Raw genomic sequence first — 12,404 nt, 5'->3', positions numbered from 1 at the left:
CGCCTCTGCCTGGAAATGACATGTCACTTACTGAGAGCACATTGGCCACATCTTTTCACATTAATCCACTTACCCAGAAGGGTCTGGGAAACATGGGAAGAAATGGATATTTTGCAAACAGTAAATAATCTCCACAACAAACAATGATAGGCTTAAAAAATCTGTAGTCTTTGTTTATAAGTCAGCAAATTGATATCACTTTTCCGTATTGATGAAGAATCAAAATTTTTGAGTCCATAAAAATCAGTTACCTTCATTTGACTGCAGAGTCAAAATGATGAGTTTTTACATTTTATGGCATATATTAAATAAAATACACATTTATATATGTCCATGTTACTAATACTGATAATTTAAGTTGGAAGCATATAAACTATGACAAAATATCTTAAAATTTGCCCTTCACACTTTTTTAAAGTTTATTTCTTTTGAGAGAGAGAGAGAGAGAGAGAGACAGAGAGAGAGAGAGACAGAGAGAGACAGAGAGAGAACAGGAGGTGCAGAGAGAGAGAGGGAGAGAGAAAAAATCCCAAGCAGACTCTGCACTGTCAGCTCAGAGCCTGAAGCGGGGCTCGAACTCCTGAACCGTGAACTCATGACCTGAGCCACCCGGCACCCTCACACTTTTTGTTTTTAATAAAAGATATTTGCAGGAATGTGAAGTATTTACTTTAAATAAAGCTAATTTTTCCATTTAAGAAACTATGGGCATTTTACTTAGCCAATAGGTAAAGTTTAATTTGAAGTACCAGGTTTAAAGATATTATCTGTGCTGATATAAAGAGTATATTTAACAAATTTGGGGTATTTGCCAAGAGGAAATGAAAACACTAATTTGAAAAAAATATATATGCACCATTATGTTTATTGTTTATTATTTATAATAACCAAGATATGGAAGCAGCCCAAGTCATCTATAGATCAATGGATGAAGAAGATGTGGTATACACGAAGACACACACACACATACACACACACACACACACACACACACACACACATGCACGTGCTGGAATATTAGTCATAAAAAGAGAATGAAATCTTGCCATTTGCATCGACATGGATGGAACTAGAAAGTATGATGCTAAGTAAAATAAGTCAGTCAGAGAAAGACCAATACCATATGATTTCATTCATATGTGGTATTTATGAAACAAATGAACAAAGAAACAGAAGAAACAAACAAAACAAAACAAAACACAGGCTTTTAAATACAGAGAACAAATTGCCAGAGGGGAAGTAGGGAGGCAGATGTGTGAATCATTATGTTGCCCACCTGAAATTAACATAACACTGTATATTAATTAGACTTAAAGTAAAAGCTCAAAAAAGAGAATAGGATTAGCATCCCACCGCTCTCCCCACCAAAAGAGTATATTTAATAAATTTATGTCAAATCTTGGCAGAAAATTTTAGCCTTAGACACAGAAGATATGATGCAGTTATAAGGAAACCTAGAATAAAAATAGGCAGATATAATCAGATAAAGAAAGAACTGCCTTGAACTGGAACTGGTTTAGTTTCTGTAACATTTGTACATCAGGTTTACTTTCTTTTCCCTCCCCCTCCTTATCGATTTTTTTTAATCCAAAATAAAATAAGTCCATAACAATAAGAATTTGTTGAATATTAAAAACTTTAAAAACAGGTTTTACAATGTTTTAAGATACTTAAATTAGTATTACTGAAACACTCCTATCAGCTGATATGCTTGATATGATATTTTAAGAGCATTTGAAATTATAGAGAAGGTAGATATGACAGGTCCGGGGTGACTGCTTTTACCCCTAAGGCATTTATCGTGATTTTAGTAATATTCCATGCTGTTGTGGCTCACTATAGCTAAGGTCCTATGCTGTTAAGCATCAGTAAGGAAATCTACCTGTCTGGTATTAGTTATTACAACCTCTGGGTACCTCAATTTTCTGGCATTTTACTGAAAATTAAACTAAATACAATGGTGATGATTATGACGATAATCATATGCTTAGCATTTATTGACTAGTCAACATACAGAGTTTCTCCTCAAAGCTCTTGGCACATATTAATTTGTTAAATCCTCACAATTACCCTATAAAGTAGGTCTCGTTTTTATTGCCATAGAGAAACTGAGGCACAGAATTGATAAGCATTTATTTAAGGTCACAAGGCCAGTAAATGGCAGAGACAGAACTTAACCCTAGGGAGACCCACTCCAGCCTGCTTTCTTAACTCCCGTACTGTAAGAAGATCCCCAGTACAGAGCAGGCATTTCTGATGACAAATTTCTGAAGGCTGAGACCCACTGCTATCCCCCTACCCTTTTTTCCTTCTGTTCCAGCAATGTGCTTTTCTCCTAGTAAAATTGCCTGGCAGGTCCTGAGGCTGAGGAATGCTTCACTGAGATGTTTGCATGGTCACCTCTTATTTCATTTAAGACCTTGTTCTACTGTTACCTCCAAAGAGACTGTTTCTTACCATTCTAGTCAGGGTAATAATTCTCCCTCACTTTCTCCCTGTATTATTCATAGCATCTGTAATCACATGACACAATATTACATATTACTTTCTTTATTATCCACAACTGCCACCAGAATGTAACTCAATGAAGCAGAAACTCGCTCTGATCTGAATTTTCACACATATACCAAGATTTGAGTAAATGGTTTCTATTAATCAACCTGTCTGCCCATCAATCCAGCCGTCCGTCCATCCATCCTTCTGTTCTATGGTGCTCCAAATTATCTATCCATTAGTTATTAAAAATGGGTGACTTTTACATATTTCATTAGGGTGAGGTGTTTCATTATTATTATTTTTTTACTCATTGCCATCATGGCTTTCTTTTTTTTTTTTCCTTTTCTTCCTGGAAACATATACTTTAAAAGAAAATTGTGTGAGATCTAAAAGCAACACTTGCAGCACTCATATGTTGAGCAGAAATACAACAGCTTTTCATCTAAACTAAGTAAAGAAGGTTAAGTTTTGAAGTCAAACTCTACAGGCTTCTGTTTATAGATTTATGTATTCGTGAACTTTATATAGAGCAATCACTGTTTTGTGATCTCCCAAGTTCAATTTGAATCCAGAGTAATGCTGCACTGAAATCATTATCATCAAGCCACTATTTTTCACTCCAGATCAATTACTGTTTAAAGGACACTTAGGAGTCATACATACAGTTTTTGAGGGGAAAAAAATGAAAGGTGTGAAAGTGGTTATAATAAAAAAGAAAGCCTTTTCAGGTTTCTGTGAAGACAATTCACTAGACATCTAAAATTATAATGATGCTGGCTTCTCTTACTTTACTCCCAAGGTATTTCCTTCCATTCACATTGAGGATTATTTGGGGAGCATGATGTGTTTTGCTCTGTAGGAGTTTAGAGAAAGACAGAGTAGCTACTGTGCTACTGTCTACTTAGAAGATTTTATTGACTTCTGGAAGCATTTTCTATTCCCTAAATTACTCCTTCCTTTTCCCTGAACTAAAATCTGGTCATCATTCAGTTCAATCTTCTAGATATTTTAGTGAAAAGGCAACATCTTACACTGTTACTGGCTTCCACCCTAAGGTATGAGGTTTATGAGTTTCTTGGAGACAAATCACAGAGCAGTCCAGGCAATACAAGGCACAGGGGGCATATAGGGAAATGCCCGCAGTCAAGAAAGGGGCACTGAGAGGAGAAATGGTAAATCAATAAAGCCAAACACTGTATAACACATGCATTCCAGCCCTGTTGTGAGGAGATGTTCATAGTACATTGCACAGAGTTTTCTGCAATCCTAGAAATCGATAAATGTTTGCTGAACATGTGAACAGAACAGAATCAGATCTTAAACGATGATACAAAAATTGTTCTGCCTAAAACAATTATCAAGTCCTCTACTCTTGTTGTTCCTTTATGCTTTCAGCTAAGAAATATTCGGTGTTTACTGTATCTCATGCATTCTTGAAAGCACTTTGCATAAAGTAAACAACCTAGTTCTGTGAGATGTCTATGAGATGGAAGCAGTATTTTAATGATCTTAGAGCTGAGAACAATGAGACAAAGGAAGATCCTGTGATTTTCCCCAAACCACAAAGCAAATAGCAAGAGGGAAACCTAGATTGCACCTAGAGGTCTTGAAGAACAGGCTCCCAAGAGCTGACATAAATGCTACTTAGTATTCATGCTAAACTCTGTAAGTATTGGCTGAATGATTATACTTAATAGGTAATATTCCGCTTGAAAACTGAGTAACTATTTAAATTGAGAATTGACACTTTTATAATTACAACAATGGACTATTTCTTTCCCGTCAATATAAATTTCATTCCTACTTCTCTCTTCTATAGAATGGCAGTTTCATTTTATAAGACTTTGATTAAAAAATACCATTTTAAATCAACTTGAATTTAAAAAGAGGAGATATCAAGTTCATAATCTGTCACTTGTTTTTCTATGAATAAGCTACTTGCTTCCTTGTTACCTTATCCAAAAAGGAGATGTGTCCCTGGACGGACCAAAGACTAGGACTAGGCCTATGCTTTTGCCATATTTTTCTTTTTAGAAAAACACAATAGATTTGATAGTAAATTGAAGATAGTGCCATGATGTATTCTGAATGTAAAGAAATAAAAAATAACGCATAGAGCTTTATGTGGGCCATGTACTAAATATTATCTAATAAATTGAATTGTAAGTTTTTGAATGGAAAGTAAAAAGTAACTATGAAGCTCAAAAAGTTTTATTTGCAGGTAAAGTAGATAACCACCAGATATAAATATAAATATAAATATAAATATAAATATAAATATAAATATAAATATAAATATAAATATAAATATAAATACCATATATATTCTCTAACTCCTTCCACACCCACTTTTAATCAATTTTAAACTTTGTTCTCAATTATTCTGAAACTTTAAAAATATGCATAGATTCTAGAGTTGTCAGATGGTCCCAGGAAAATCTCAGAGATAGTCTATCATGATCCTGTCATTTTGCAAACGGGAAAACTGAAGCTCTGTAACAACGCAGCCAAAGTTAGAGGATTATTGCTAAACCCCTGAAAAAGATTGTAAGTCTATAGAAGCTATATAAATCTATAAGAACATATGGTGCCTTGCTTTCTGAGATTTTTCTAGCTTGTCCCCATTCCCTACTTTGACGTGGGTCTTCTCTTGCCTTCATTTTTCCCTACTCAGTGCCGTGTCTGCTCCTGTTTTCTTTGCTTGGTTTTTGAGTGCAAACTGCTGGAATGGAAGAGACTCATGGTGGCTCCAGTTTGAGAGTTGATGGTGTCAACTGCTCCAACCCCTCAGAACCTACCACAGAGCCCTCGGGCCCACTCATTCTATAAGTGAGTGACACTCTCCAGTTCTAGCTGTTATTCTCAAACCACCTGGCTGCATTTTCCAGTGAATAGCTGCTGGCTCTTTGATGATTCTCCTCTTCTCCCTTACAGACATAAATACAACACAAGTCGTGTGGTTGTTGGTGGTTTGCCCCTATTTGCTTGTATACTGGGTCGGTAGGGACGCATTTTCACTTAATTTTGTTGTCTACGTTTTCCGTGACTCACTGACTAGGTGGTCTGTTTAGATGTGCGAACTTGGGAAAATCCCAAAACTACTCTGCCACCACGATGACCACCACCACCACCATATCCCCGTAACTCTCCTGCTTTATATATTTTTTAAAAACTTCACTGATTTATAATTTAGAATTTACATACCATTAAGGTCACCTATATTAAGTTTACAATTTAATAGCTTTGGAATATTCATGAAGTTGTGCAACCATTGCCATAAAAATATAGAATATTGGGGCGCCTGGTGGCTCAGCTGGTTGAACGTCCAACTTTGGCTCAGGTCATGAGTTTGGTTCACGAGTTCGAGCCCCACGCTGCACTGGCTGCTGTCAGTGTGGAGCCTGCTTTGGATCCTCTGTCCCCTCCTCTCTCTGCCCCTCCCCTACTTGGACGCACACACTCTCTCTGTTTCTCTGTTTCTCTCTGTCTCAAAAATAATAAACATAGAAAAAGAAAAAAATGTATTTTCATCATCCTATCAAAAAAAGGCCATATTCATTAGCAGTCACTCCCCACCCTTTTTTTCCTTCAGCCCTAAGCAATTACCTCTACGCATCTGCCTGTTATGGATATTCCCTCCAAATGGTATCATATAATATATGCTCTTTTGTTAGTGGCAGTAGGTGGCAGGAAAACAAATATGACGTCATGTTTTAAGTTCTTTACTTTAAATGGCAAATAGCAACAATTCCATGATAGACTTTTTATGGCAACGTGTTTGCATATGATTTGAAGTCTGTTACCTAGTGCAGGACAATAAAACACCATTTGAAAATATAGCATGATCAATACGAATGGTGACATAACTGTAACTATAAAATGTGATATGTAAGTTTCACTATGTATCTGGACTATTCCAAGCACGTCACATATACGAATGTATTTAACATTCGCAGACATTTATGATGGAAGTACTACCATTATCATCTACATTTTATTGATAAGGAAACAGAGGCAAAGCAAAATAGAGAAAGTCACCCAAATTAGTCAGTGGCAAAGCTGATCCCAAACATAGTTTGACTCAAGTCTCCTAGTTCTTAACCACTCTTCTATAGTGCCTGAGTTTTAGGTGTTTAGTTAAATGCCATTCTCTTCTAAATTGGGGATAATGTTGAGCAGTTTAGGGTAACATATTCTGAGTAATTGATATTTTACTGGAAAATAATTTAAACCTAAGTGGACAAAATAATCATAATCTTTTAGTTCCATAAATATTCTTTCAAACTTTCCTATAGTGCCTTTTTCTTCTATCTTAACTACAACATAATTTGAAAGCCTTCATTATCTGTAGCAGATGGGGCTTTAATTGTTTTCGATAAAGCAATGGCTACTTTGTCCTAAAACATATTTGATATACAACTGACCATATTTAAATACAATTGGTTACCACTGACCTCTTTATTTTGATGACATAGAAAGAACTATAGACCTAAAAGAAGTTGACCACTAAACATAAGATATTAAAATATTTCTCAGTAAGCTCAGCATTAGATTGAGTTGAACAAAATTAATTATAATCAAGTAAAATCTCATAGGACTTTACAAGAAAGGGGGAAAAACAGTGCAGACTTCATGAAACTGGCAAAGTTGGAATAATAACTCTCAGATTTCTTCTGTCCTGAATCAACCCATCTAATAACCATTCTGCCTCCCGTGGGAGGAAAGGAATCTCTCCTGTTTAATAAAAGCTTCTTTCTTTCTAAAATCTTAGAAAAGGGAATTGAAGATTTCTTTTGAAGTTACCAGGATCAAGAACTAACTAAAATAGAAATTTAGCAAATTACTAGGAAGGTGACTGGCAAAGAGTGGAGGAAGCACACTCTTCTAGAATAAGCAGATATCTTCTAAGATACATTTTCACAATAAATGTTCAGAACCTCATTCTCTGTTGTCCAGCACCCTGTTCCAAACATCCCCGAGCCCAAATCCCATCCCCTTCTTGATGCGCATGCCCAGAGCTCTGTGCTCCCTAGATCACCTGGGATCTTTGACACAGCCCTGCTCATAAAAAGAGCAGCCGCTGTAACATCACCAAATACCGAATTACACTTTTGACCTGCCTCGGTGACATGATACTTTAATGTGAGAGCAATAATAAAATTAAACAGTACTCAAGTTTAGCTCTCAGTCCCAGGAGCTCGCCTAGAAGTGAATCGGTGTCGAATTTGTTGGCGGGGTGCACTACATGGCACTATTTTGGAAATCAGATGGAATAGTGCCTTCTCAGAAAGAACTTTTTGCCAGTTGTGAAATTGTGCAAGTGAATTTATAATTATTTTTGACATTTTCTGGGTAGTTCCGTAAAGAAAATCTAAGTATAGTTATACTTCACATTTGGAAGTGTGATAAATGATAGTCAAGTTTTTCAAGTTGCTGTTCACTTGCTAGAGTAGCATTTTAAATATCCAAAGCCTTGCTCTCACAAGATCTGCCTGAATTACACCTGGTTGAATTCATTTCTCATGCATCCACTAAGTGACAGCTCTCTGACAAGTTTTTACTGGTTCACTTCAAATTAATTTGGATAAATATATGTAAATATTAGGCATGCGCTTTAAATCGTGTTGAAAAATAAATGCAACAGGGAACACTTCTACATGATGGAAAGTGGATGGTCTGAAAGGAAGAAAGGAATCAAGAGCTTGGGCGGTTGCGGAATGGGGAAGCAATCCTCTCTTAACAGGTCAGTTCGACAATTAGGAGATTATCTCTTTCAATTGATTTTTACGGATGCACCAAATATACAAACAGCAGGACATTTTATAAATGAGAAGATAAAATGGCCGGACCAGGAAAGTGGGTCCAAATAGAAACGAATTCCAGAAACTCACCAGTCGTGCAGTTTTTAAATTCAATGTCATCAATGGCGGCTCCTCCTCCCAGATCCCTTGTTCGGATGCCTTGAAATATGACTTCAAAATTCCTTAACTTGCCCAGCAGGATGACTGCCTTTTGCCAATGATCACCGGAGTTCCGCTCACTTTCTTGCCACACTTTTGACAGTCCTTTCTCCGTCTGAAGGGAACAAGTTTGCATCAGAGAAAAAGAAGGAAAAAAGCCAATCGTTTAGAATGGAAGCATTTGATCAGTGAATACTGGTGGAAAAACAGACACTGGAACTCTGACACTTTCCATAGTGTTTCCTAGCAGACGTACTGGTAACTCTGTTTGGGTGTTTTCAGAGACACCATTATTTAAAAGTATCCTACTCAGTCCATTCTGCCTCTCCTTTGTATGCACACAAGCTTCTCGATATCTGATGGGATCTGAACATTTTACAGAAGCCCTGGATTTTAGCTTGGGATGCTCACCTAAACGTCTATTCATATTCTGTAATTATTTAGATTGCATCGTCCTTCAAAGAGCTGAAATAACTTACATGCGCAAAGAGAAAAAAGAGATGAAAGGAAGAACGTGTGGGAGAAATCATTATCCCTGATGATATGACAAAGGAATTATGAAATGAGCCATGGTGGCAAAGTGATGATTTCTAAGATCCGTAGGATTTCAAAAATACTATTATTTGTTATTTTGGCTTAAAAAAATCTATTATAATATGATTGCTATGTGAGCATCAAGTACAACTATCTCTACACCACAGTTTTCACTTGCAAAGGAAAAATAAATTTTCTGAAAAAATTATATAAGTATCTCCTCTAAATGTTTAAGGTTGGTTTCATTGTTCTTTGCTATTCTGGGCCTAGCTCCTCCTGAGAATTAGATGTTTTCATAAATCATGATGATGGACACATAACAAAGAAAGAGAAATAAATAAACTATACATTTACTATATATAGCATTACACATATATATATATACAGACACACACATCCATCCATCCATCCATCCATCCATTCATCCATCCATATATGATTATGTTTATGGTTACCCCCAAATAATTACTATCTCAACAGAAAGATGTATTGAGGGGAATGGCAATCAGAAAATCAAGCAAGCTGTTCCAACAGATTCGTAGCAAACAGCTATGAAATACATAATATACAGGTTTTTTTTAATATAGGCTAAAGAAAAAGAGAAATATTTGCAAAAAGAAGATCCAAAGGACTTATATTTTCATAGGTTTGTGCTTTTAGGGCACTAATGTTGATAAATATGGCTGACACCTTGTTCTGCTGAGGGAGACACAATCAAGCAGTTCCTCCTCAGTTGAATTACAGAGAAAGTGGAACCACGTATCAGTTAATACAAAATTAACCTTGCAAAAACAACTAACGGTGTGTAGATAGATCTTTGAACATCTTTTCCCAAAAAGATGACAAATCTTCACACCCAGAGACTCATGTAACTTTTGCCTTGAAGGGGATGGGAAATTCACACCTAATTAATGGAATTTCATATCTTTTTTGATGACTAAAGAAGAGAAGTCTTTTTAAAAGTTAATCTTTGAATGTCAACGATGTGTTGGTGATGTGGAATCAAAGGAATGATTAGTTAAATTAAAGATTAAAGTAGAGGGGGACTGTCTGACACATAGCAACATAACAGCCATAGATATTGATAAAGTCTGTCTTAATTTACAAACTCAATTCACTTTGCTAATATTTCCTATTAATCAACTTCTGAAGTTTCCAGCGCTACTCATTAACTACGACAAGCCCCCAAAGGGTTTTCCACAAATACCATCACAGAAGATTGTGTGATCACTTTAATCAATAACATAAAAACCATTTCTTAAATCTTACAACTGACCTTCTAATAAAAAAGGATATTTGAATAATATATCCATTAGCATTTTATGTAGGAAGAAATGAAAATGAGGGTGAATTCTTTTGAAAACCAACCATGGATCAATCTAATGGCAGGTTACTGGAGAATATCATTCTAATATATTTACTATTATTTCACTTTAAATATAACATATCAAATCTTATCCACATAATTATCAAAATTATTCATCAAAATGTAAAATAGAGATTTACTTATTGACCTATATGTCCATTTATTCATTTATTCAGCAAACATTCGATGTTCACACATACTGTAATGTTAGATATCAGGAATAAAAAGGTGGAAAAATAAAGACAGTCTAACCTGTGGAGGTAAAGATTATGAGAGAGTCATAAAAATAACTTACTATAAAAGGGCAATATAAATATAAATTTTATTTATTTAATATATTTATTTTCTGATACATATCAATATATACCAGACTATTTTCTAAAAAATTTTTAACGTTCATTTATTTTTGAGAGACAGATCATGAGTGGGAGATGGGCAGAGAGACAGAAAAACACAAAATCCGAAGCAGGCTCCAGGCTCTGAGCTGTCAGCACAGAGCCCGACGTGGGGCTCAAACCCACGAACTGTGAGATCATGACCTGAGCCAAAATTGGACGCTTACCCGAATGAGGCACCCAGGTACCCCAGAGTACTTTTTTAAAAAAGAAGTTAAATATCAATTTAATTTTTGTTCCACACACATTGTTGCTTTATTTATTTAGTTAATATTCTTATTTTAATTGTTTCTAAATTAAGAAATGAAAAACCTCTGGCTTTCAACTCATGACTTTGCCACTGGCCAAAGATTTATCTCTTACATTCATTCATGAGGATGTTCAATTCAAGAACCCAAGGCAATAAACATTACAAATGATTGGCCACGCTAATAATAGTAAAAATAGACATTAATACAACAATGATCAAATTATAGAAATCAAAGGAATACTCTCTTCTTCTTATTTAGCCTTTTACTCAACTTTGAACCGATATTCCATGTATTGCACATATTGACTCTTTATCTTACATATTGCATATTTATTATGGCAATGCATTTGACCACATATTTTATGTCAGCATTTCCCTTTTGTGCTATGAAAAGAAAAGTAGTAAGAAATACTAAAATGATAGAGTACCTTCAAGATATACATTAATAAGGTATACCATTTAGAATATTAGTTTCAGAGGTTTGAGGTGAATATATAAAATTTCCCTAAACATTAGCCATTTTTTCAAAACCCATGGATCAACAACTTTCTATCAGCTGACATCTTTTTCATATTTGGAATCTGTTTCTGGAGTTTCTGTATCAGTCTCTAATCTCTCAATTGCTCCATCAATGTCATACTTACTTAGTTACCATATTTTCTTTTTCTGTAAAGATTTGAAAAGATCTGTTTTCCATATCCCTCCTCCTAATAATAACAATTCAAACCCTGAACATTACATATAGTTTTATATAAACATAAGAAAGTTCTGAAAAGTAGAGAGAAGACAGACTACCTGGGAACCTCAGGACTCAAGGAATCATAAAATGGTGAGTTTCCTAAGTTTTTTTTTTTTTTTTTGTCTCATATATTGCCAAATGAGTATGTGAATCTGGCAACATGAAAATCCAACAGGCATAGACTACTCTCTCTAGGCAGAGGGCCAGGAAAAAGAAAATCGAGCAAGAAAGAAAACATTTTGATAATGACTGTTCTGTAACAGTCAGACATCATAGAAAATGTATACTCTATCCCCAAACCCAACAGCAAAGGCTAGGCAGAGAGCCTAGACTTCCACCCACATCAGGTCCCAGGGACCCCAAGACCCCTCTTCCCAAGACTTTTTCAAATGAAGGAAAACTAAAAATCTGTCACCAGTAGACACCCCTTAAATGAATGGCTAAAGGAATTTCTTTAAGCATAAAAGAAATGATAAAAGAATGAATCTTATACTATCAAGTAGGGACAAACACACACACACACACACACACACACACACACACAGCAAAAATGAGTAAATGCAATAAATTTTCTTATCCACAGGGTTTGGATGAATGCAGATGTTGCTTGTTCTGTATCTCAAGGCCAGAAAGATGAGTTAATTCTTGAAGGAAATGACATTGA

The 12,404-nt window shown here is 35.5% G+C and overlaps 1 protein-coding gene across 1 annotated transcript in view; it reads right to left on the bottom strand.

Annotated features, from left to right (window-relative positions):
* The window catches only part of MALRD1 (MAM and LDL receptor class A domain containing 1), a 778,752-nt gene that overhangs the window by 254,809 nt on the left and 511,539 nt on the right, over positions 1-12,404 (bottom strand). The window contains exon 33 of the mRNA XM_042993660.1: positions 8,388-8,571. Coding sequence (XP_042849594.1) covers positions 8,388-8,571 — 184 coding nt within the window. The remainder of the gene's footprint in view (positions 1-8,387; positions 8,572-12,404) is intronic.

This window comes from Panthera tigris, chromosome B4, assembly GCF_018350195.1.
Source record: "Panthera tigris isolate Pti1 chromosome B4, P.tigris_Pti1_mat1.1, whole genome shotgun sequence".
Taxonomy (NCBI): Eukaryota; Metazoa; Chordata; class Mammalia; order Carnivora; family Felidae; genus Panthera; species Panthera tigris.
This window is presented reverse-complemented; position numbering and strand designations above follow the sequence as displayed.